Below are 26,575 nucleotides of genomic sequence, written 5' to 3'. Positions count from 1 at the left end.
AAACGTTATCCACCCCCAAAAGACATCAATAAAGACCAATGATCAACGAAATAATTAATCTAAGGTGGGGCTAGTGCATTATGGGCTAAATTGACAAAGGGATAATTCATTGGGGTCATGTCTGAAGAATATCTTTGAGAGTTTGAAATATTCCGGACCTGAAACTAGATAAAAAGAGTGTGTATGGCATGTCAATCTACAATCTACAATAGATACAAACTGAAAACTTGCAGTGAACTGGAAAGGTAAGACCGGGTTCAGCAACTATAGGGCTTAATGCACAACAATTAAAGTGATTTGAGTATTCTTTACAACCAGATTCCCCTATGGCAAGGTTGGATCATAGATCCACACTCATAAAATAATACCAGCACTTCTTTACACTCCAGTGAAAAGCCTCCTGCTAAGAAACCTTTCTCTGTGATACTCCTGATTGGCATTGCATTTGGAGTATGAGCCTATTCATGCCCCAGATGAGGAAATCCTAGCTTTACTCCAGTGTATAGATCATACTCTTCATCTAAACATGCACTTCAATAACTGGAGAGGCAACAAGAGTGTGCTCATATCTGCCAGCACACAAATATGCTTCTTCAACAACACCTTCAAATCAAACTCCAGTACAGGACTCACAAAATCGCTTTATCTAGCTGCTAATCAGCAAAGCTTACTACACACCACCTTTACACCATCTGCAGTAATACCCTCAATCAGTAAACTTCCAAATAAATAAAATAATGGCACAAATTGCAGGTAATTATAGCAAAAAAACACGGTCAAATTTCAAATAGCACCAAGTTGCTAGAACATTTCCGTTTTCCACCCCAGAAGAACTAGAAACCATACATGAGCCTCAAAAACAGCTTAAGTCCTGATGATCTTTGTCTAATTACTTTGGGCAGCTCATAAGCGTTCTCAATTTGCTCAGAGGTTGTAAACATCTTAAATAGACCATACATGCATTGATAAGTCTATCTTAATTTCAAACATGCCCGAGTAGTACTAATGCCTAAAAAGTGGATATCAATATTTTTTTTAAAACAGACCAATACTTAAGGCATACATAAATTACTGTAACGAATTTCTGCCAAATAACTTTTGAGGTATCCTAACTCAAGCAATCTAATTGATCAAAGAAAGTGGTAGTCTCTCCCAGTCAAAGACTGGGGAGGCACAAAAGGATGGGGACTTGGAATGAAACATAAGAACCTACATGGGGGGAGGAGCTTAGCGCGCATCCAAGATGGTCGCGTGAGCAAAGGGCTCCCGAGACCCTCGCCGCCTCGCCGCCTCCCCCATCTATCCTGTCACTGATCCGGATATAGACGACGGGTTCTTATGGACAAGACCCTGCTGACACAGAAGCTCTTTTCAAAAATCGATTTGGCTGCCGGGAACCAGACTTACTCCACTTCGAAAGTTTGCGGCCTACACCGAGGAGCAGCACGGGAATAAAGTCCCCGAGATACCCAGGTGGCAATTGAACAACAACGGCCAGTGGCAGCTGGCTGGTGCCCCTGAAGTACGTTCGGTTTCGTTTTTGGTCCTCTTCTGTTGCAACCTGCCGCTATTTGACTCTGTCGGCCCATGGCTTAACTTTGGGTGAGTGCTTGCCCACTGCACCTCGTCTCTAGACTTCGCAAGTCAGATCTGTAAGGAACCATTCAAACCAGGTCCCAAAGGACCCTCCGGGGCGCGTCGATCAATATGGCGAGCAAGCCGGAAAGCGAGAAGCGGACCACCAAAGTCATCCAATCCAATCCAATATCATGGATCGCTACACTCGTCCAAAAGGATCCCCTAGTGGTGTTGGTAAAGCTTTGGAAGAGACCAGAGATGGCTCCTAAGCGACCCTACGAGAAGTAATGGGCGCCATTGCAAGCATGAAGACGTCCATGGGCCACCAATACGAAACATTGGCTTTAAAGCTTGACACGGTGGCTATCGACGTCAACTTGATCAGGACTGATCTGGCGAAGACCAATGAACAGGTCAAGTCTTTGGATATCAAGACCGCCAGTCTCACGACCGACATGTCCGATCTCCAGACAGAAGTTCGTAATCTACAATCCTCTAATGACTGGTTTGCCCGTCGGCTGGATGACTTTGAAAGTCGAGCTAGGCGCAACAATGTGCGTATCATCGGGGTTCCGGAGCAGTCCACTGAATTAACGACTGATCTCCTTGTCGAGGGCCTGATATTGAACTACCTGGCCCCTAAGGGCCTCAGTAACTTTTTTGCGGTCAAGCGTGCCCACAGAGTCCCGGGCTGGAAACAAACTGGGCGCCCCTCCACGGCCTATAATAGCCAGGATTTTTAACTTCAGGGACAGGGACGCTATCCTGCAGGCGTCGCGGGCCAACGGCCCCACGAAATTTGAGAATGTGACTATTGGTTTCTACCCGGACTTCACACAGTCTGTACAAAAGCAGAGAATGGGATTCATGGGAGTGAAACGGAGACTTAGAGACATGGGCTTGAAATACGCTATGCTCTTCCCTGCTCGACTACGCATTGAATACAATGAACGGACGCTCTTTTTTGATCGGCCAGAGGTTGTTAGCGACTGGCTTGATACTTTACCAACACATCGAGACCGCCCGGAGCAATCGGGGGGCGCTGACGGTGGCCCATTGGAACAGGAGGAGCGAGTGACGACCGGCGTGAGCGCCATATGGACTTCACAGCAGTGGTTTGATAACTTTTTGAATTTGTACATATACTCGTAAATACCCTGGGGCGGTAGGGGAATCGGGGCTCTTCCTCCTTCAGGGGGCATTTTCTCTTTTTGTAGATTAGTTTCATGTTAGGGCGACAGGCACACTGCAAGTTGGGATGGCTTTTTGGGCTAACGCAGGGGTGCAGGGTGGGGGGGGGGTGTTCAGGGAATTTCCTTGGGGATGGTGGGGGGAATTTTGTCTTGTACTTGGTATGTTTCGAGGCTGCGCATTACTGCATATTTTGACTTCTGTGTCCGTTTCGTTGTGGGAGGGAGTCTGTCTTCATTTCTGGGATGGGGGTAGGGGGCTGAGGGTACTAAGTTGGAATGTCAACGGTCTGGGGGACAGGATAAAACGGGGGATAGTATTGCAGTTCTTGAAACGTCTTTCCCCTGATGTAGTGTTGCTACAGGAAAGACATTTGGTAGGGAACACATGCCATGCAATGAATAGACGAGGTTATCGTCTGGTAGCGCACTCGGGATTCACCACTGGGTCGAGGGGGGCTGCCGTCCTCGTCAGGAACTCCCTCCCCCTGGAAATAGATGATACTATACTAGATGATAGGGGACGATATGCTGCTATCATCGGCAGATGGGAGGGGAAGACGATCTCCATACTCTCGGTGTACGTCCAGCCAGGCTTACAAACTTCGACGTTTTCTGATTTGGAAGGGGTGGTGCTGGGGTTCCCCGAAGGTATTTTGGTTGTGGGTGGAGACTTTAATTCTGTCGTCTGTGGTCGAGAGGACCACAGCCCCCCAGGGATCTTGCGATATCACAGTCTTGGCTGGGTAACTTCCTGGAGACACTGGGTCTGGTGGATTGTTGGAGGCTGATGCACCCCGGACGGGCACAATACATCTTACACTCCGGAGCACACGGGAGCCTCGCTAGGCTTGATTACGTTCTTGTGCCGGCGGGGCAATCCGTTTCGGTGAGAGAAGTTAGACACCTAGCCAGGGGTATTTCGGACCACTCCCCGCTGTGGCTCTCTATTGACATACAGCTGGGAGCGGAGGGTCGAGTGGCTCCGATTAATCCCTGGCATCTTCGTAATCCCAGAACCAGGGCGGGTGTGGTTAAGTCTATTGATCACTATTTTGCTGAAAATGTGGGGTCGGTGTCTTCCTCCATTTCACTATGGGAGGCTTTTAAGACGGTAATCCGCGGCCAAACTCTGTTGTTGATTGCTTGTGCAAAGAAAAGTAAGAATGAGGAGGTTGTAAGACTGGAGACTGAAATTACCGACTTGGAAGAAGAGCTGCAGTCTGGTGCCACACAGGATAAACTACATGCTTTATCCCTCAAACAGTTTGATTACAGAGCTTTGGTGACTGATGCGGCCATGGCCATGAGTCGTGAGCAACAGGGCGACTGTATGATGTAGGAGATAAAGCGGGGAAACTGATCGCTTGGTTGGATAAAAAGGAAAGATTGAATCGTGTTGTGCCTGTTATCACGCATCATTTTCAGATGGTGTATGCGCCAGTCTCAGACAGACCGGAGGAAGACTCGCACTTGTTGCTCAGAGATGTCTGCTTCTGACAAAGCTTATGGAGGCGGAATTTTATATCGATGAAATAGCGCTCGCTATCAGCTCCATCCGCTCGGGAAAAGCTACGGGCCCAAATGGCATCCCCATCGAATTGTATAAGTTATGCCCTGACAAAATGGTGCCGTACCTCCGTCAGATGTTTATAGAATCGCGAGATGTCGGGTCCCTTCCCAGAGACCAGAGACTTGCGTCCATTGTTGTTATTCATAAAGAAGGGAAACCCCGGGACATATGTGCGTCTTATAGACCTATATCACTTTTGAATGCTGAACCGAAGATCTTGGCAAAAATTCTGGCAAACTGGCTGGTTACGGTGATCGGAGACCTGATACACCCGGACCAGTCCGGGTTTATTCCCCACCGCAACACCGCACTCAACCTGCGTTATCTTCATGGCGTCCTGGCGAGAGCAGAGTCGTTGCGTGAGCCGGCCATCTTGGTCTCTTTGGATGCCACGATGGCCTTCAATACTGTGGAATGGCCATATTTGTGGGCGGCCCTCGTGAAATTCGGTTTTGGCCCCGGGTTTATTGGTTGGGTTAAACTCCTGAATGAGGAACCGCTTGCCAAGGTGGTGGTTAACGGCAGGGTGTCGGAACCCTTTGTTATTGGGAGGGTTACGCGACAGGGGTGCCGTTTATCTCCATTGCTCTTTGCGCTTGCTTTAGAACCCCTTGCTGTTTGGCTGCGGTGGGAACCGTCGCTTAAAGGCATTAGGTGGTCCCCTGACTTTGAAGATCGCGTGTCGCTATACGCAGACAACATTCTGTTATATCTTACTTCCCCATGGAAGTCAGTGGGGGTACTGTTTGATGTACTGAGTTCGTTCGGGAAGAACTCTGGTCTAGTCATCAATTGGACTAAATCTAGCATTTATTCACTCACCGGGGAAGTACCCCCCTTGCCACGTACATGCCCGATACCGATCTCACTGGCTGGTTTTCAATATCTGGGGATCTTTATATCACTAGACCCCGCGGTTCGGTACGAACGGAACCTGCTTCCTCCGCTTCTTTGGCTTAAATCCGACGTTACGGCTTGGTGTAGCCTGCCGCTGTCCCCAGTCGGGAGGGCAGCTCTTTTCAAGATGATGTCCTTACCCCGATTTCTATATGCCCTTCAGAATACGCTTGATCTTGTACCGGCTAGTTACTTTCGCGAGATAGAGAGCCTACAGAGGAAGTTGATATGGGGCGGGCGCCCCCGTATTGCCCTAGCGAAGTTGACTTTGCCCTGGTATGATGGAGGCATCGCGCTGCCGGACATTAAACGTTATTATTGGGCATCCCAATTGAGTGCAATTAATCATGCCATGTACGGCCCTGTTCCAAATCCTGCATTCGAAATGGACAAATGGCAACTGCCGAGAGGGAACTACACAGGGCGTTGTATTCTAAATCGACCGGTAGGAAATTGACAGGACCCACCAGGGTCGCGGTGCGGGTGTGGTGTAGCGCAAATGCAGCTATGGGGTGGTCAGACAGATTGACTAGAGCGACCCCGCTTTACGCTGCGGAAAGATTGGGCAGTCTTTGGACTACGAAGGGCTTCGAGAAGTGGGACCTCATCGGCATTAGTAGGGTCGGGGATCTCTGGGTCAAGAACAGGGTCAAGACTTTTGACGAGCTTAGTCGGAATATGTGCTCAGTTATACGGAGCATTTCCGTTATATGCAGATTCGCCACGCGCTTGATTCGGGTTTCCCGGCCGGTACCGTTATCCCCGAATCTTCTCCTCTCGAGGACAGAGTACTCGACGGACACTGGCCTGTCCTTAAAACATTCGCTCCTGTCATTTAAGATCTCGAACACCCGAGATGCTGCTTCCCTTCCATCCAGCCAAGCCAAAAGCCTCCCAGCCCTGTCACTCACCTAATAGAGGTAGTACAAAGTTGCGTGATGGTGATCCTAGCAGCCTCTGTTGTGACATCTCTGTACTCCTTTTGCATCAAGGATAAGCTATGTTGTAAGTTTCCCTGGTCATCAGCAGCGAGTTGGGATTCCAACTCCTGCATCTCCCTTTCAAGCATTTCCTATCTGGCTTTTCTTTTTCCTTTTTACGCCCCACAATCAATGCCATGCCCTGACCTCTTATGATAAATCTATATGTTCCCACAATGTTTGTATGGGGGACACTGAACCCTAATTTTCATTGAAGCATTGCTTTGTGGTCTCACGAAGGTCCGTCTGGATGCAGGGTATCCTGAGATACCAGGGACTGAGTACCACCCTTTGCCTAAGTCTGTGACCTGCAAGTCCGTATGAGTGGTCAGAGATGCCTCTGGCAAGATGGTGAACCTCACCAATATAGGAAATTTGTTCAGGTAGGTTGAGTATATAATCTATGCACGAAAGACTACCATAGGCTTCCAAGTGGTATGTGTATTGTCACGCAGTGGGATTAAAGGCAAGCCATGTGTCAACAACGCCAACCACAGACAAAGTGGATCTCCACAATTGACTTGAGCCAGTTCATACCGACGCAAACATTTAGTGCACATTTTTTTAAGTTGACTCTGGGATTAGACATAGATGTTGAGTGGAAAGATAGACAGCCTTAAAATTAAGTGTGCATGCAACAAATATAGCTACATACCAGATCACTGTTCTTGGAAAAAGAATGCCCGGAACAAGGGAAAGCTGGACAGACCATCTCAAGAGATTAAAAATGGTTAATATCTTAAAGGACTGCCGTATTAGACCTCTGGAAAATAAGTAAGGCCTGATCATTTCTTTTTAAATATGTGCCTGGCACATGATTAACACATGTGTCTGTGTTTGAGAGGTGAAGGATGTTGATGTGGTTTTGTCCTTGAGGCAAAAGATCTCAATGATTAGAATGAATGTAGTATTAACACAAGTACTAAGGATCTGCATGCACTTACCAGATTATATCGTGTGGTGCATGTGCATACTGGACCGTCCAAGTGTGGGCTTTTATCACGGTGGTCACAGAAGACTGCTGGGGGTTTCTGCGGCAGCGGGTACGGCCGTAGTCCTTTATAATCCTACATTTAAGAGGAGAAAAAGTGCTAAAGTAAACAACATCTCACTTCGTCATAGGTGGTGAGCTAATTTATCATGCCTGTTTATTAGTCTTTTCTACTTGGACACACTAACTACAAGCTAACTACACAAAAACACAGCACCAATGCCATATAGTTGTCAAAGCACTGGCAAACCAAAAGTGCTGTCTTGCATCGCACCAACATACATTATACAACCACTTGGTTAAAACCAGTATAAGCCTACTGCGCTATCATGCACAGAGGATCACAGCTACCTGCCTAGATTGTGGAGCAGATCTAGAAATAAATCTATATTGGCTCTGTATTGGAACACCCAACTCAAAAGAGAAAATGGAAAAGATATTCTATACAGTCATCCATACACATGACACTAAAAACATATTCACTTGGATCAAACTTATTTTACGTTCACAATAACCTACAACAACTGCCTGTAAACTAAATATGCAACTCCCAATTAACTATTATATGCAAATAAATTCTTCCAAAGAACATATTCAACCAAATGATGGAATTCCTAGAACTGTACCATAGGACCGCCAGAATAAGAAAGTGCTATGATGTCCTATTATTGGTCAAATGGCAATAATGACGACTCCTCTAGGGTTGAACTGTGGTTAGAAATTTGGTGTCAGGGGGATATGATATAGCCGTGCTTAATTTGCGCCAGTTGTTGCCGGGAGTAGGTTCTCTTTTTTGAGGTTTAGGACTTATTTATCATCATCAGACTTTGAATCAGAGCAACAAGTAAAGCCAGAGAAAAATGAGGAAGAGAAAGATATGACAACAGTGACAAAGAGACAGAAGGGATGGGGAAGAACCCGGCAAGCGAGAACTACAGAGAAAGGAAGTGTAGGATAGTGGATGAATGAGCAAAGCAGTAGAATCAAGGATAGGCAGTCGAGGTGCTCAGCAACCCCATCATTTGCAGACTCAAAAAACTTTGGGACCCGGTATTATTTATGTTTTGTTTTTGCAAACTAAGCACTGTTCATATTCATACTGTCCATAGTTTGGCAAGGGGTGTCCGTCATATAAAGATACATAGACAGGTACTTATTTTAAAAATGTATAAGTACCGGGGTCAAAAGTGTTTCTCAAGAGCTCGCTGTCGTTGCCGAATGCCAGGTTGTTGAATTCAGAAGGTGACTAGTCTTAATATAAACTCATGTTTCTTTTTTCCACCAGCCCTATCACCCTACACTTCCTGTCTCTTTTCTTCCCACCTGCAGAGTCTTTTTCATCCCTGTGTTTTCAATTAGACCCTGTAGATTTTTTCCCTTCCTCCTCCGTTCAACCTGTTCAGCCATCATCTCCCTTGCTCTGGGTCTGATGATGAGAAAAGTCCTGGTCCTCAATTAATGAGTGCAAGCTCCTCCACCTCAACCCCCACTTAAATTAGGCATTATGTGAAGGTATCTCAGAGCAGAAAAGCAGCTTCTTGGGGTCCCATACATTATCACACGTGGGTGCTTCTTACCCACCTTTAGCCTGGATTCCCTCACCCCCCACAGATCTTGAAGTGGGGCAGGCACAGGGGATAATATCCCCTCCCCAGATTTTATAAAGTGAAGATTAAACAGCGGCAGGCAGAGCATCTCTCTCAAGGCATGCTGCACATAGCCTAAATCTCCTTGATACCAAAGGGATGATGGACGGAGCGTTTGAGCAAATCAAACACTCACCCTCAGTCAACTGATCTGGTTTAATCCATCATCATTCTTTGGCTCACTCTACCACCCCAGTTCAGACATGGCCATATGCAAAACAGTCTAACCCTGTGCCTCATGGGAACAGTCCAGCCCGAACTGCCAAGCCATGTCTTCCCTTTCCTTTGGTATCACTTTGGTTTGCCCTGAGTTGGCAGGGTATGCCCAGACGGGGGTCCCTTGCTCACTCTACCAATGGATTAAAAATAGCATGGCTGATGAGGATTATGAATCCGAAACCGGTCCCAGGATGCTTGTTTAAGGTCCACGGAAGGCATTGAGAGTCTTTGGGGTAATGTCTACCTACTGTACCCAGCCACTCATCTCGCAAATTAATGGCAGCTGTGACCAGGCAGTCTGGGAACTCAGAAGCAGAAATAAGAAAATGGCACTCACACCGCGGTCATCCGGTCATCCTGGAAGGTGACAAAGGCAATGTCGAGGCGCTTGAGAGTGATGCGGTTGCGCTCTGCATTGAACTCGTCTGTCAACTTTTCTTCCAACTCTGCATAATACTGCTCGGCATCCACCTGAGAGGGCAAAGAAAGATAGGAGAATCAACAGGTTGTACAGATGCAGTGTGAAAAGGGTACAGAGAGAAAGGACAAAGATTAAAGACAGGCTGCTGGCCAATGATACACCAAGAAAGCTCCCAAACATTCTAGAACACTATCCAGGATCCACCTGATTTATTGGTTGGCAAAGTGTCCTCTGAAAGAGTTACAAGAGGGTGGGTTTCACAGTGTGCAGCTCAGCAGCTTCTTATATTCTCAAGCGCCTCCTCTCTCAGTGTAAAGAGGGAAACAAGTCACAAAATCACAATTCCACTCACCGAAATCTCGTGAAACAGCTGCCACACATGCCTCCCTAAGCTGGAGTTAATAGGGCTAACGAATATGGTTCTAGGGTTGATCGCATTGAAGTCAATGGAGGTGATAATGTTTTGAAGGCTGAAAAAGGTTTGCACAATGGGTGGCCTCGCTCCAAAGTGTGTAAGGCTATGTGATGAAAAAAGATGAGGCCTCCATGAGTCTCCCATATCTCACAGATATTCATCCGTCTGGGGATAAATGTGAGCACCCTAACCCTGGTGGTGGGTGGGGTGGGGTCTCCCCCCACCACACTATAGGGAACCTGCGTTAGGCCACTGGAGAAGTATATGTCTAAATTGTGGGAGGCATTTCTTGAAGGCAGTGACTAACCAAAGACAATGATTGTTAGTGTGTCCCTCCTAAGAAAACATTCATAACACATTTAGTTGAAAAAAGTTACTACTTTAGTGTCACGTACGAGGAAGCTGAAACCAAACTGGCGAGTGGATGAAGTCAGAGGCACTAACCATAAAATCACATCTGACCTGAGAACAGACCCAACAGTCTTAGAAGACATGCAATTGGTGGAAAAGCCTGTAGGTGGCACTGCGTCCATCCAATTCTCACCAGGAAACAGGTGGAAATCATTGGCTCGACTGCTCCAGGGCTAGAATTAGATGTGTCACAAGCATGATATTTGGGGTGACCAGATTTCAACTCCTTCCGTGCTCATGACGGCTACCGGCCATCATGAGTCATGGTAGGCGTGTTCTCACGATGGCCGGGAGCCGTCCGAACGTTGCCGCTCCGCCCACGCGGCATTAATTCCCCGCCTGTGCGGGCAAATTAATTAGTGGGCGGAGTTCAGATGGCTCCCGGACGTCATGAGCACACGTCTACCGTGACTTAAGACGGCCCGGAGCCGTCATGAGAACCGCGGCGCCACGGACACCCCCGCACCGCAGTGAAATTCGCGCAGCGGCGAAGAGGTTACGAAGCAAAAACCGAGACAGGCTAGACATAAAAGTAGGACTAACGACTTATCTTCTATATCTGGTCTGTTTTTTGCATATATACAGGGCTTTAAGAGGGCCGGGTCTTACGGGTGCTGAGCACCAGCAATTTTTTTAAAGGGGGCCTCAAAACGGGTCTATCAGGCTCTGTTTTGTGCCCTGCCGGAGGTGGTCAGTTTTTTTCCGGACTGCAGTGGCAACAGGCACATTGATGTGCGAGTGCTCACACTGCTCACTTCCCACTAGTGGAGAAGTTATGGCATGACGTCATGCCAGATGAGAGTTGTAGGGGAAGGGTAATCCTTTAAAGAGTCATTTTCTCTCTGGATTTTCCTTCTGTTTTTGAAACTCAGGAGCAGCAACATTGTTGTTGGGTCACCAGGGCTGTAAGTGGAAGGTTTTTTAATATTATATACAAGCCATAGATGCTACTTATTTACCTTATGCAACTAACAACCATTGACAAAGCCAATAGTCCTGACTTGTTGTAGGTATGATGCTACTTGTTGTATCATATCTGGATGCAATGAAAGACAGCAAAATACAAGTCGGGCAGCACACTATGCTAAACACATATATATATATTCACTGAAAAAAACATAGGTTTCAGGGTTGTTATAGTTAGTTGGACATTTCACTCATAGAAAACCATACAAATTTCCCTGCTATAGTTAGTTGAGCTAACTATAACTCACGCCCCCGCAATGCACTGCTGATGACGTCACATATTACATCATTCATGACATGGTCAGTGACATCACTGATGACATCTCAAATGACATCACTGATGACATCATCCAGTGACTGTGTTTCTATAAAATGTAAATATGTTTTATATATATATATATGCCAAGGTGTATTGAAGAATGAATGGGTGTATGAGTCAGGGTGGATGATTAAGTCGGTGTGTGACTGACTGTATAAGAGAGTGATTAATTGTGTCTTGCCTAATGCATGTGTTAGCGACTGATACAAACATTCACACAGTCAGTTGGTGCGTAAGCAGTTGCATGGTTTGGTTAGCAAATAAATGAGGATCTATATGAGCTAATAATTGCTTGTCTTAGTACCTGTATGGGTGCCAGAGTGTCTGTGTGGGTGGGTGGGGGTGTGACTGTGCATAGATGTGTGAGTGGATAATTCACTGGGTATATGTGTTCAGGTCTGTATCTGTGAAGGGCTGTGTGTCTGGGTGAGTGTGTGTATGAGTGTCTTGGTGAGTGAATGGATGCCTCATTGGTACATGTGTGAGTAACTGCATATGTGAAAGGCAGTATATATAAGTGTTGGACTGTATAAATGACTATATTTGAGAGTGAGTGATTGTGAGAGTGCCTGTATGGATCAGTGTGCGCTTTTATTAGTTATTGTATTAGAGTGTAAGTATTTGTTAGTATATGTTTAAATAAGTGAAGTGGTATGTGTATAACTGTACAGGTGAGTAAATAAAAGTGTGATTCATTATTTCCATTACTGACTAGATCTGTGAATAACTATGAATGAGAGGGTGTGTTTGAGTGTCTGTATAGATATGTGACTGGATATGATAAATCTCTATTGATGGCTGACTGTGTGTATGAGTGACTGTATGGGTGAATGAATGGATGTGTGTGTAGACCTAGGAATTAGTGAGTGGATATGTACTAACTGGTATTTGTGTGTTCATGGTTTCTAAAATTATAGTCTGTATTTTTGAGTGGGTGTATCAAGTGTTATATTTGGGTCTGATAAGGTGCATCAGATTTTCATGTGGATGATGTCAGAGGTGTTATTTGAGATTTAATCAGTGATGTAACTGACCATGTCATGAATGATGTAATATGTGACATCATCAGCAGTGCAATGCGGGGCGCGAGTTCTAGTTAGCTCAACTAACTAAAAAAAATCAACGCTGACAAATCGTATCTCAACAACTTCCGTCCTATCTCCAACAACCCCACCCTAGTGAAACTCCTTGAAAAATGTGTCCAATCCCAGCTCTGTGCTCACATTGAGAATTACCAACTACTAGACCATCATCAATCCAGTTTGCGGAGGGGTCACAGCACTGAATCGGCCTTCAATCACATTTTTGATGACATCTGAAAATGCTTGACAAAAATGAATCCTGCCTTTTGATCCTCCTTGACCTTTCCTCTGGATTTGATACGGTTAACCATGACATTCTCCTATCCATCCTACAAAACAGAATGGGTTTCTCGGATCAGGTGCTCACTGGTTCTCATCCTTCCTTCTTCACAGATCTCAAAGCGCCAAGGCAAACCACTCTCTCTCTCAGCCCACCCCAGTACTTATGGGGGTCCCCCAAGGATCTGCCCTTTCTCCTATCCTCTTCAACCTTTTCTTGGAACCTCTTGCTAACTCACTTAACTCCATGAACATTCTCTTCCACATGTATGCCGACGACACACAACTCTATTTGAAAATGTCATCCCGGATAACATCATCTCACTAAATTTTATCCTCACGTTGACTCAAAATTGGTTAACGGAAACCATCTCCTCCTCAACGATTCCAAAACGGAGTTCTTGCTCATCTCCCCGCCGAACCACATGCCCAACATCGATCTCTGGTTGTCTCCCCTCACTGCTCTCAACTGCACTCCGATCATCATAGACTCAGCCAAATCGCTCGGAGTCACAGTGGACAAGCACCAGAGTATGAAGACTCATATCAGTAATGTTTGTAAGGGAGCGAACCACTTGACGAGGACACTCAGAAATAACAAACCCTTCCTGCCACAAAAGGATTTGAAGCAGGTGGTACAAGCGCTTGTCTTACCAAGGTTAGACTATGGCAATGCAACTCTCTGTGGCCTTCCTAAATACGCCTTGGCGACACCTAGGGCCTCGCTGAACTCTGCAGCAAGACTGACTACAGGCTCCAAACGAAATGAGCACATATCTCCAGTCCTTAAATCTCTCAACTGGCTACCCTTTGAAGCACGAATCCTGGCGCACAAAGCCCTTCACTACAATACTCACACGTATCTGGTGCGAAAACATGAATTATCCTGTGGGGAGAGGGCATCTTGAAGCGCCTCTACTCTCCTCCTAAAACCAATAATCCTTAGCAAAAAGAGAACTTGTCACCGAGCCTTCTCAGGCGCTGCCCCTAAAATATGGAACTCTTCCTCCAGATGTACGCAGACTCTCCTCGACAACGGCCTTCAAACTGGTAGGCAAAAGATTCTTAATGAGAAAATTCTTACCATAAGGGGTGGAGGCACTCATAAAGCAGTTGTTTCTTGGTTTCTATCTCCATGGCACAACTAACAGTCAAGTATTGTCTCTTCTGCATAATATTATACTCTTTATGTGTGTACCATTGTTTACTGGTTAGCATTTTTTTCACAATTGTGGTGTACATTTCATTTTGTCCTCTCTTCCAACTCATTGTAAAGCGCTCTGATATCCTTCGGGATCTTGTTCGCGCTATATAAAACTTTATAAATAAACTATGACAGGGAAATTTCTATGGTTTTCAATGAGTGAAATGTCCAACTAACTATAATGTCCCTGAAACCTATGGTTTTTTCAGTGAAATTATAAGGTTTTATAAATGCTAATTTCTAATTATAATGTATCTTTTTTTCTGTTTTTTTTTAATTATCATCTCATACTCAACCTGGTAAAAACTGCAAATCTCACCACTCTTCCATTGATACCTTCTGCCAACAAAATTGCTACAAACGAGAACCACAACTAACGCTAATGATAAGCAAAGTAGGCATACTCGTGCAAAAAAAACATGGAAACACCACTTCCCCATATTTTTAATGACCAGCCAAATCTGCACTGCGATCCAAAAAGCAGGCGATAAGCAGAGTTAGCAGTTACAAATTACCATCAACCTTTAACTGGTGTAAGGAGGTCGACTATCTACTGCGTGAATTGGACCCGACTCACAGCCACATCTAAAGACCAACACGTGAAAGAGCTACTGATCATGCAGCTCCGAAACCCAACAAGACCACAACACCCAGCAGCACCACCACCAGAATCTCCCCCGGACCACCCTCCCTACTACCACCGAGGCAGTGCAAAAAAGGACAACGGACCTTCCCAAAACGCCATGCCCCTCAGCCGCACAATAGCTGAATGTGGGGAGATGTGTCAACCAACTATATATGAAGGAGGCAAGTCACCCACCAATAATAAAGCACACAATGCCAAGTGTAACGCTGATGTGCTGCATAGACCTCACTATGCAAAGCACAAACCTCTCCATGTGGAGATATACTACTGATGCTTCTAGTGTAGTGCACAGTGGACGCAACCAAGTTACCTCAGGCAGTGGGAAAGATCTTGGTAATGTATCTGTGCTGTCCCCCCCTGGAAGCGGAGTGCCCTGGTCCAACGTACGCCACTCCAGCGTAGGAGTATGAATAAATAGGCCAGGCCCTAGGCGTGGTTCACTTGTGGGAAGTGACATCTTATTGAAGAACAATTGCACTCCTCGTTTTTAGAGCTCGTAAAATAAATTGAAACCAAAGCGGGTAAGTGGAAAACTACCCCAAATGCACTCTGGAATGTACTTTCAAAGATACTTCATTGACTATTATGCAAAATGTTCCTTTAACTAAAGTTTTCTTCAAATTTTTTCTTGAATTCTTCTATTTCTCATAGTATTCCTTATACATGAATGACTTTTTTTTCCACACATGTGTACCCCTTGCCCAATGCATTTCGGGTACTAGCCCTTCATCAGGGGTTTCATATTCTGCCAAAAAAGAAATATACACAGCATTGAAATAAACAATGAATTCCTTTATACAAAAACTGCTTCAATAAAAATCAAGGTCCTTGAATAAGCCTTATATCCCAAGGTGCTCCATAACGGAAAAAGGTAAAAAATACCAGAAATGTGTATGTTTTTCAAGATAGGAATTGACGTGGTGAGTTAAGTGCTGGGAAAAGTGGTGAGTTAAGTGCTGGGAAAAGTGTGTACAATCACAGGAGTTTAAATGTGTGAACGATAAATAAACAGTGTGCTAACATCAAATAACATGCCGAGGTGTACGTGAATGTGACACCGTAATCACGAAATAGTGCCTTCAACGTGCGGATATATACATTTTCAAAGTCCGAACTCGTTATGGTTGCGAGTTTTAAAAACAGTGTATTTGCCTGAAAAGTGCGGAAAAAATCTATCAACAAGGTGACCAGCACGTAATCATGTTAAAGTGAATGGACACGTGTAAATAAACTCACGGGTATATCCGGCGTGATAATTCTTTGTCGGAGTAAGAAAGCATCTTTTTCTACAAGAGAATAAGAACGTGGTTAATTTTAATACACCATTTGATATTGGTGTGCCGCTAGATGACGAGCGTTTAAAGAACGTCTTACCCCGGGTTTAACAGCCTGGTCCTCCTCCGGCGCTTCCGTGTTGACTCCGTAACCCAAGGTCTTTCACCATTGTGATCGAAGCGCAGCAAGACACGTGATCATGATAATACAAATGGACAAAATACTTTAAAAAAGAAAGATTCCCGAACGAGTGTTCGATGATGAGAACTAAATCCGATACGCGATTAAAAAATACTCTGAATGAGATGTGTGTAAATGTGTTAGTGTTAGGAATAAAGCTTGAATAGAACCAAAGTATAAAAGCTCACTGTGTAACAACAGCCGCTGTGCATGTCAATGACATAACACATGAAATAGTTTGAACATGCATTTCTTGCTTTTGTGAGAGAAAAAATACTGCAGTAAAGAAAAAATTTAATGATCATCATAATGTTAGTGTCCGATGGTTGTAAGAGTTCTAATCAATACTACGCTTATGTGCGAAGTTCTAATCACGTGATGTATACCAAATTTCTAGTCATTTAATAATATTTCACAAGAAACAATTCAGATCCACTCGATCATTGAGTCCTTTCGGATGAACAGTATTAAGAAAATTAATCCAAAAAATCTCCTGGCATAAAAGATATTGGGTATTGTCTCTTCCTGGGAGGATCAGAAGTTGTTCCAGCATTAGGAACCGTAGTTGACTTGGGTTACGATTATAGGCATTGCGGAGTGTTGCTAGTGGTGACTTGGAACTTCTAGTGCAGATATTGCTTTCATGCCCTGTTAGCCTTGTTTTGATTTTCCCTTCCTTTTTTCCCCACATAGGCCAGGCCACATGGGCATTTAAATCATGTAAATAAGATTGCTCCTATCACATGTTGCAGTCACTCTTAATTTTATTTTGGTTCCTCGACTGGGGTGTTGAAATTCTTTACCTTTTATAATAGCTTTTAGGATAGTGTTGCAATTTCCACAGTTATAGCAAGGTAAAGTACCTATGTATGAATGCGGTTTCTGATCCTCCTTTAGATTTAATAATTCCTTACTATTCTTGGTACGCTGATATGCGAACCTGGGTGTGTCACGAAATATTCCATTAAAATCATCCTCTAAAGTTAGTAGGGACCAATGTTTTAAAATGATTCTTTTGATTTGTTGACTTTCGTGGAATATTTAGAGATGAAGACCACCCTGCTGATACTCTCCCTCACCAACGACCCCGCCACCGCCAGAGCCAACCTACACGAAGGGATGACAGACGAAGCCAAGTGGATGACGAACAGCCGCCTGAAACTGAACTCGGACAAGACGGAAGTCCTCATCCTGGGATCTTCACCCTCCGCCTGGGACGACTCCTGGTGGCCCCCGCCCTAGGCAGCGCACCCAAACCAACAGACCACGCACGCAACCTGGGCTTCATCCTGGACTCCTCCCTCTCCATGACCAGACAAGTCAACGCCGTCTCCTCGTCGTGCTTCAACATCCTGCGCATGCTACGTAAGATCTTCCGGTGGATCCCCACCGAGACCAGGAAGACGGTCACCCAGGCCCTCGTCACCAGCCGGCTGGACTACGGCAACTCCCTCTACGCCGGAACCACCGCCAAACTCCAGAAGAGACTCCAGCGGATTCAGAACGCCTCAGCACGACTCATCCTGGACATCCCCCGTCGCAGCCACATCTCAGGACACCTGAGAGATCTGCACTGGCTCCCGGTCAACAAGAGAATCACCTTCCGTCTCCTCACCCACGCACACAAAGCCCTACACAACCAAGGACCAGGATACCTCAACAGCCGCCTCAACTTCTACGCTCCCAGACGCCAGCTTCGATCGACCGGCCACGCCCTCATCACCGTCCCCCGCATCCGAAGACCCACCACAGGAGGAAGGTCCTTCTCCTACCTGGCCGCCAAGACTTGGAACTCCCTCCCGACCCACCTCCGCCTGACCCAGGACCACCTGGCCTTCAGGAAGCAGCTCAAGACCTGGCTGTTCGAGCAGTAGCGGACCCCCCCTCCCCCAGCGCCTTGAGACCCTCTGGGTGAGTAGTGCGCTATATAAATGGTTTGATTGATTGATTGATTGATTGTGTTCTCCTCTTTTGGCTTTACTTGTGATTTTATTAAGGTAGTGCGTGGTAATTGTTGTGCTTTTGATTTGGCCTCTTCTAGGATTCCAGTTGGGTAACCTCTCTTTGAATTTGATTAAGGTGGTTTGCATGCTTTCATTAAATGCTTAATCCGTTGAAGAAATTCTTTTTAATCTTAGCATCTGTGAGTATGGAAGATGTTTCCAGATAGAGTATTGGTGAGAACTTTGGAAATGTAGCAGATTGTTTCTGTCAGTGCTCTTGGTATACACAGGAAGACCATCGAGTCTGCCAGAGCGGTGGCCCTCACCCTGGCAAGTGACTGCCCTCCTCGACACAGGCCCCCTGCGAACCTAGCGGCACAGCACCGCAGACATATGTCTTTACCGACTACTGCCTTTGATCTACACTGCAGGACTCACAAGTCAAATGAAGTGGCAATTGCAGATGACGCAGTCCAGTTCGCAAGACACGTTGCTCTCAGTGCGGCCCGCCCAGACCACGCATCATCGCAGGGTGCGCACAGGCTGTGTGCTTCAGGTGCTACTAACTCACTGCACCATAAGTCATCCCAACGTGGCCTTATCAAGGCAGAATTCATTAGACAAAAGACATTGCTCCCAGTGCAGCCCGCTGGGACCACGTATCATCGCAGGCTGCACACACGCTGTGTGCTTCAGGGGCTACTAACTGTGCAGCTCAACTCAACGCCACATGGCTGTGCGCCCATCCTGACCGCTGCCTCCGCCTTACACTGGTGTTAGCACATTTCACAATTCAAGATTAGTAGTGACCAAAATTGTGTAAGAGACTATAATGGGTTAAGAAGACCAAATGCTTCCAATCTGTGCAGCTCAAGTCAACGTCACATGCCGCTGACCGCTGCCTCCGGCCTACACTGTAGAAGACAGGCGACACATGGTGCCAACTAACCCTGTTCAACACAAGCCGAACTTACATGTGTAACTGTGTCCTGAGTCCTGAATTCCACTGACGCCAAGTCCGTGGCACCAACCACAGCACCACCCTCCCTTCGATTAGTAAGGCATATTTCGATATGCAAGGCCGGCGACACATAGTCCTACTATCAGTCAGGCATATTTACATATGCAACAGAAGCGACACGTGGTGCCACTAACCCTCTTTAACACAAGCAGATCCAACATGTGCAACTGTGTCTGGAGTCCTGAATGGCAGAGACCCCAACTCCGTGAGACAACCACAGCAGCAGACTCCCTTCGATCAGTGAGACATATTTCCATATGGAAGGCTGGCGACACGTGCTGCCACTAACTCTGTTCAACACAAGCCGATCCCACATGTGTAACTGTGTCCTGAGTCCTGAATCGCACTGACCCCAACTCCGTGGCAACGACCACAGGACCACACTCCCTCCGATCAGTAAGGCATATTTCAATATGCAAGGCCGGTGACATGTAGTACCACTAACCCTCTTTAACAGAAGCCGATCCCACATTTGTAACTGTGTCCTGAGTCCTGAATAGCAGTTACCCCAGGCCCGTGGCACCGACCACAGCACCACTCCCTTAGATTAGTGAGGGGTATTTCCATATGCAACTACAGTAGGCAAGTAACTATCACAGTCCTACACCCTACATATTATCCTTTTAGTATCTTTGCTTCAAGATTTTTTTTTTATATCAGTTATAGCTTTACTACAATGACCAACTTAATCTTCAAATGCAAACCAACATGGAATAGCAGTCTACACTGCAGGCAGTACAGCTCGCAATTCCAATTTTAAATGCTAATTATGAACAACAAGATTGTACTCAGAAAATACAATACTTTGTCAGTGTATTCTATACTTATTTCATCTTTTCATGATATGCCTATACTCAGTAGGGCTCACAATTAAAATTATTTCTTCATTCATTAACTACAGAGTCCACTAGGCAAGTAACTATTACAGGCCTCAAATCTACATTATATCCTTTTAGTATCCTTTCTTTTTGAACATTTTTTATATCAGTTATAGCTTTAGTACAATCACCAAATTCATTTTCAAGTACAAACAAACACTCATTAGCAGTCTACACTGCGGGCAGCAGAGCTCGCAATTTGAATTTTGGACACGTGGTGCCAATTAACCCTGTTCAACACAAGCCGATCCCACATGTGTAACTGTGTCCTGAGTCCTGAATGGCAGTTTTCCCAAGTCGATGGCAGCGACCACAGCACCACAATCCCTTCGATCAGTGAGGCATATTTCGATATGCAAGGCCGGCGACACGAAGTCCCACTAACCCTCTTTAACACAAGCTGATCCCACATGTGTAACTGTTTCACCCCAACTTCGTGGCAGCGACCACAGCACCGGACTCCCTTCAGTCTTATTTGTTGTTCTTTTCATTAAATATTTTTTTTTATTTGTAAATCTATACATGACTAAGATTCTTCTTTGTCCGACGGCACAGGAACAATTCCGGGCCCAAGAAGGTTAATGGGGGGTATAATGGTAATGTGGGGAGACGGTGCGTTTCCTGCTGATGTGGGGAGAGGTAGCGTCAAAGGGGTATCTATCACAGAAAGAACTCCAATATGTTTTCACAAATGCCTTGGACAGATGCCAGTTGACAGACTGAATCCCAAAATGATTTTTCAATACTTATGTAGTGGGAGTTATGAACAGTTTGCACCTGTGCTCGCAGAGGGACAGCTGCGGCCCGTCCGCTCGACTCACAGACGCAGTACTGCAAGCCGTCCGCGTCATTGAGGCTATCCCTGCCCTGTTCCATCATACGCCACGCCGTGCCACTCCGATTACGTTCCGAGGTTGGCCCCACATAGCTACCTGTCACAGGCAGACTCGCTGTAGGTGTGCAGGTCAGTGGTCTAGCTCTCAACATCTCACGGCCACTCCCTGAGGGCAGGTTTGCACACACACCACACCCATCTGGCACATGCGTCACAGGCCATGTGACCACACAAATATAATAGATCGGCAACGTCACATCCTTTATTGCTGGTGCTGACTGGATGGCAGATGCTTCTTGGGTCTCGCCCATAAAGAGTCTTTGAAAAGTTGTGCAGAAGGTTAGTCACACCCTGATCTTTATGGCTGTCAGGGGCCTACCATCCCCTTGGGGCGGAATTCAGATGCACAGTGTTAGTGCCACCCAAAGCTCATATGGCCATCATAAATCCTGTATTGAATTGCACTGAGGTAGTGGCTGCACTTACAGTGTACACACAAAATCAATTAAGAAATCGAATTGTATTTATATTAATTGGGAATAGTGCGTCAGGTGCTGGATCTTGATGGGATACACTGCCCAGTTCGAATATTGTTCGGCACACGAAAAAAATCACATCACAACTTTCACGACAACCGCAATGCAAAACAAATTCGGGCAATAAGCCACGTTAGCACCAGGGATTTTACACCTGCTTTCTCCTGGTGTTAAGCAGGAATACTACCTGCAGCATGAAATTGAACACAGCCAAGAGCCATACTAGAACACCCACAGGTGCTATAGAGTCAAAGATCATGATACAGGGATACCCATGAGGGCCACAAGACTCATCACAACAACCCCAGGACCGCCAACGCCCCCCAAACCCGCATCTGAACAAGTGTGTCCCTGTGGTCATTGTGTTAGCATGATAGGCACGGGCTCTGAAACATCACAGTGTGCTGTCACCTCAGCGTTGGCAGTAACATGTCGCTACTCATGCATCCTCCTGCATGCACAACTGGCGTGTGCTGGTCCGGCGTACACAGGTCAGCGCAGGGGTGTGCCAATCCGACAAGGGGAACAGGGTGTCTGGGACATGTCCGTGTACAGGAAATGAGGTAAGTGTGTCTCTGTGTTCTAGTGTGGCCTGCCACAAGGGCTGCAGCAGTCGATGTTGTAAAGTGGCATGCACCACCTCCAAATGGCACTGTCATGGTGTAGTTGGAATGCAGCAGGACATCCGGGAATAGGCATTACAATGGTGGGCTGTATGAGTGCACGAGATACAACAGTGCACCGTACAAAAGTGTGGGGGCTCGTGGGAGGGAGGAGCAGCTGTTTGGCAATGTAACACAGTGAACCCACCCATGTGCCACGTACTGGGCATCTCATCCATGATGACCACGGTCTCAGATATCCCACAAAACCCACGACCGGACTTTGTACACAATCTGTATGAATGCAGCATGGTTTAAACTTCTATGCTCCTTCAGTGGTGTGATGTTGGTGGGTTGTGTGACTTGTGCTCCTTGTTGGTGTGTTTCATTTTGGCCATTGTTTGTCTATACTTGTGCTGTACTTAATTGTGCATGTGTGCCTTTGTGTCCATCTCCCCCATTCCCCCACTCCCTGCTTCTTCCTCTTCCTGGTGCTGTTGAATCTATAATTTTGTTGCTCCACACATAAATACATGTAAAGAACAAATTAGAATAGTTCCTTGATTCTTTTACGTCTCAAATCTTCTCTCTATTGGTTTCTTTTTAATTTTCCTTATAAACAGTTTTTTAATATTCAACGACACATAGAAGTCAGGAGTGCAACGTATTCTAGCAACACACTTTCTAGAACATTCTACAATACGTGCAGGTTAAAAGTTCATAAAAGAATTGTATTTAACGATTTGTTTTGCAACATTTTCTCGAACATTTAACGGCACCAGCAGGTTAAAAGTTCACAATTGTTTTAAGTTCGAACAGTGCCTTCCAAATGCAAGTAGCAGGTGTGGTTGAGTTTAGCAAATTTTATCCTACAATATGTACTCCATGTTGAAACTGCTTTTTCTTAACCAATCCCAAAGATGCTTTTCCACAAAACGAATGTGCACCCTATTTTTAAAAAACAATGCTTTTCATCTCCCAATCACGTATCGTTTTGTATGGCAAAAAAACAGTAGTTCCCCATCTTTAAACATATCTCTTATTCTACGAAGGAACTGCAGTAGCTACAGGCATCTTTCCATACCTTCCAGCCATACCTTGAAAACACTAGTTTGGATCGTAGGACATAGCTATATTTTCTGGTGCAAGAGGTATGCAGATCACAGATGTATTGACTTAGACCTAGGATTACAAAATGTGGACATTAAATGGTTTGCACAGAGAGGATTGAAGTGGCACCAATTGCTACCTTTGGTTAAAACCTCTTTGCATCTTCCACACCCTGACCTCATGATTGTGCATTGTGGTGAAAATGACCTAGGCACATTCACTGGGTTAGGTTTGGAAATGCTTATGAAGGCAACCTTTGGACAACTGATATTACTTTTGCCTCAAACGGTCTTTGTATATTCCAATATATGCCAAAGACAGAAGTGGAAATGGTCAAAACAATTTTGTCCTCAGATTGAAAAATCTAGGAAGAATATCAACAAAGCTGTGTCTGCATACCTCGGAGACCATAGAATGGGGTAGATCTACAACAACAACGTATGTTTTGATATGCCTGATATCTACAGAAGTAATGGAGTACACTTCACAGATCAAGGAAACAGAGTTTTTCTGAATAACCTGAAGTTGTGCATCCGCACCTACATGTAGCTCCAACTAATAAACACAAGCGCTCTTTTTAGAGCCACCCTATAACTGACAACTTAGGCCCGCTATTTTAGGGCCAGGTAACGGCAACTCCCGGACCCTCGCCAAAATGTATTCTCCACAGAGCTGCGGTGCAGTGGCCAGACTATCGAACTTTGCAGCACAGACCTCTCCCTTTGATCACCGGCTCTAGCGACATCTCAGGATACCACCATGTGACTATGGGCAATAGCTCACTTAATTTCCACACCGGCCCCCAGCGCCTGCAGACCCGTACGAGTGAGTAGTTTGCACTTTACAAATACCGGATTGATTCGAAACGGCAAAATTGAACTTCACACTCCCTCTGTAGCACCCCCAAACACCCAACAGACATCACACTGTTTAAAACAAAGGTTCCTCCTACTCTGTATGCACACATGCTGACACTACTTGGACAGGTGTGCCGCAGCGGCCAGAAAACATGAGTTCAGAGCCCAGGCCTCGCGATTTAATCCCCTGCTTCGGCAGCACCTCAGCTCAGTACCATGTGACTCTGGGCAATAGCTCACTTAATAGCTCACATAATTTCCACGCCGGCCTCGAGGGCCTTCAGACCTATAGGGGTGAGTAGTTGTGCTTTACAAATACTGTATTCTTTTGATACGCGCAAATTTACCTTCGCACTCCCTGTATAACACCCCCTAAGCACCATACACAAGTTACAATGTTCGAAACAAATGTTCCTCCGAGTAGGTATAACTACATGCTAATACTTGGACAGATGTGGCACAGCGGCCAGAGCACATGACTTCCCAGCATATGACACACAGTTTGGACTCACACTTTCATCCCTGAGTCCGGCAGCAGCTCAGCTTTGCACCATCAGACTCTAGAAAATACCTCACATATTTTCCGTACCCCAGGACTTTCAGACCAATAGGGGTCAGTAGTTCGTCCTAGTAGGTATAAACACATGCCAACACCACTTCCACAGGTGTGGTGCAGCGGCCAGGGCACATGACTTCACAGCATAAGACACAGTTTGGGCTTACGCTTTAATCCCTGACTTCCGCAGCAGCTCACCTTAGCAGCATCAGACTCTAGGCAATACCTCACTTAATTTCCGTAGCCCAGCACTTTCAGAACGGTAGGTATGAGTAGTTCGCTTCGCACCCACTCTATACCCCACAGAGGTTACAGTGCTCTTACCCTCCTCTTTCCTACTTTTTACGCCCTTTTTTCCCCTTACTCGCTTCAATAGAATCACAAAATGGCGTCCAACACTTCCTAGTTGCAACCACTTGCAGAGCTCGCAACAAATAAGCAGCAAGCTCGTGCTCGTAACGCCTCAGCCAATCAGATGGCAGTATTCCCAAATATCGGTATCTGTAAATTAAATATTTCTCAAAAACTACTGAACGGATTTACACCAAATAAACAAAAGCGTGCTTTCTAGACCAAGACCCTTTTCCCTGTCAAATTTGGGGTAATTCCATTCACCCGTTCAACCTGTAGCCTTGTCTAAAGTTTCCTAAAGAAATTAAAATAGTGAAAACATGTTTTGGGACCCCCCCTTTTTTCTCGGCCCCCCTTGATGAATCACCCCCAAACTTTCAACAAAGGAGCTAATATGAACAAAGAATTTTTGGTAAAATTTCATGAAGATTCATCAAACAACGCCAAAGTTATAAGCAAAACAAAAAATGCTCTTCCTATGGAAACTTGGTCCTAATTATAACTATATATATATATATATATATATATATATATATATATATATACACACACACACATACACATCACAAAAGGTTCTCTCCTTGAAGATACCCACACGAAGTGTTGAATCACCTCCTTTATTTGCAGACCACAGAAGAATCACAGTTCAGTCGGCTCCCCCTTGTTAGCCAAACGCGTTTCGGAATCTGCATTCCTTGTTCACTGGCAGAGATCGGAGAACACCCGCAGATGTTGGGAAACCTGATTTTGTACTTTCAAGTCCCGCCCCATACGGGCGTGTGCAGCTAAGCATCATGGTACTTGTGGTTTGCCAACTGGTCCCCAGTGGGTGCTTGTTACATCCTCAATTTTCAAAAAGTACTACCTCAGTGGGTTGGTGCTGATGAGGAAACATGGAAACTGCTGCCTTATAGAGTCCTGCAAAGTGTGGCACTTCGTTCCATTTGCTGCTTGTGTTTACGAGATGCCGCTTTCCGCGGCAGGGCGTCCTCGAGGCTGAGAAAGCCACTAAAGATACATCACAAAAGGTTCTCTCCTTGAAGACACCCACACGAAGTGTTGACTCACCTCCTTTATTTGCAGACCACAGAAGAATCACAGTTCACAGTCGGCTCCCTCTTGTTAGCCAAACGTGTTTCGGAATCTGCATTCCTTGTTCACTGGCAGAGATCGGAGAACATCCACAGATGTTGGGAAACCTGATTTTGTACTTTCAAGTCCCGCACCATACGGGCGTGTGCAGCTAAGCATCATGGTACTTGTGGTTTCCCAACTGGTCCCCAGTGGGTGCTTGTTAAATCCTCAATTTTCAGAAAAGAAGAACATCTGCGGATGCATTTTGGGGAAGAGGTGCGGACCTCTTCCCCAAAATGCAGGTTCAATAACGGGCCACTGCACAAAGTTCTGCAAGCAGTTTTAAAGTTTTATTTCATTGTTTTTGAGACTAATGTCCCCCATGATGCATTTCACTCCCTGAAAGGAGCATATATATATATATATATATATATATATATATATATATATATATATATATATATATATATATATATATATATATATATATATTACCTACTGGCGGTCGCCAGTAGGTATATATAGTTAGGATTTTTTCTC

The 26,575-nt window shown here is 45.5% G+C and overlaps 1 protein-coding gene across 4 annotated transcripts in view; it reads right to left on the bottom strand.

The window, feature by feature from the left end:
• Positions 1–26,575, bottom strand: part of TMEM63C (transmembrane protein 63C) — a 653,749-nt gene that overhangs the window by 141,588 nt on the left and 485,586 nt on the right. For all 4 annotated transcript variants that reach the window (XM_086937543.1, XM_086937545.1, XM_086937546.1 and 1 more), the window contains 2 exons: positions 9,412–9,545; positions 7,163–7,285 (listed from right to left, as the gene is read on the bottom strand). In XM_086937543.1, the coding sequence (XP_086793669.1) occupies positions 7,163–7,285; positions 9,412–9,545 (257 nt within the window). The remainder of the gene's footprint in view (positions 1–7,162; positions 7,286–9,411; positions 9,546–26,575) is intronic.

The sequence above is a fragment of the Lissotriton vulgaris genome, chromosome 9 (genome assembly GCF_964263255.1).
Source record: "Lissotriton vulgaris chromosome 9, aLisVul1.2, whole genome shotgun sequence".
In the NCBI taxonomy this organism is placed as follows: Eukaryota; Metazoa; Chordata; class Amphibia; order Caudata; family Salamandridae; genus Lissotriton; species Lissotriton vulgaris.
This window is presented reverse-complemented; position numbering and strand designations above follow the sequence as displayed.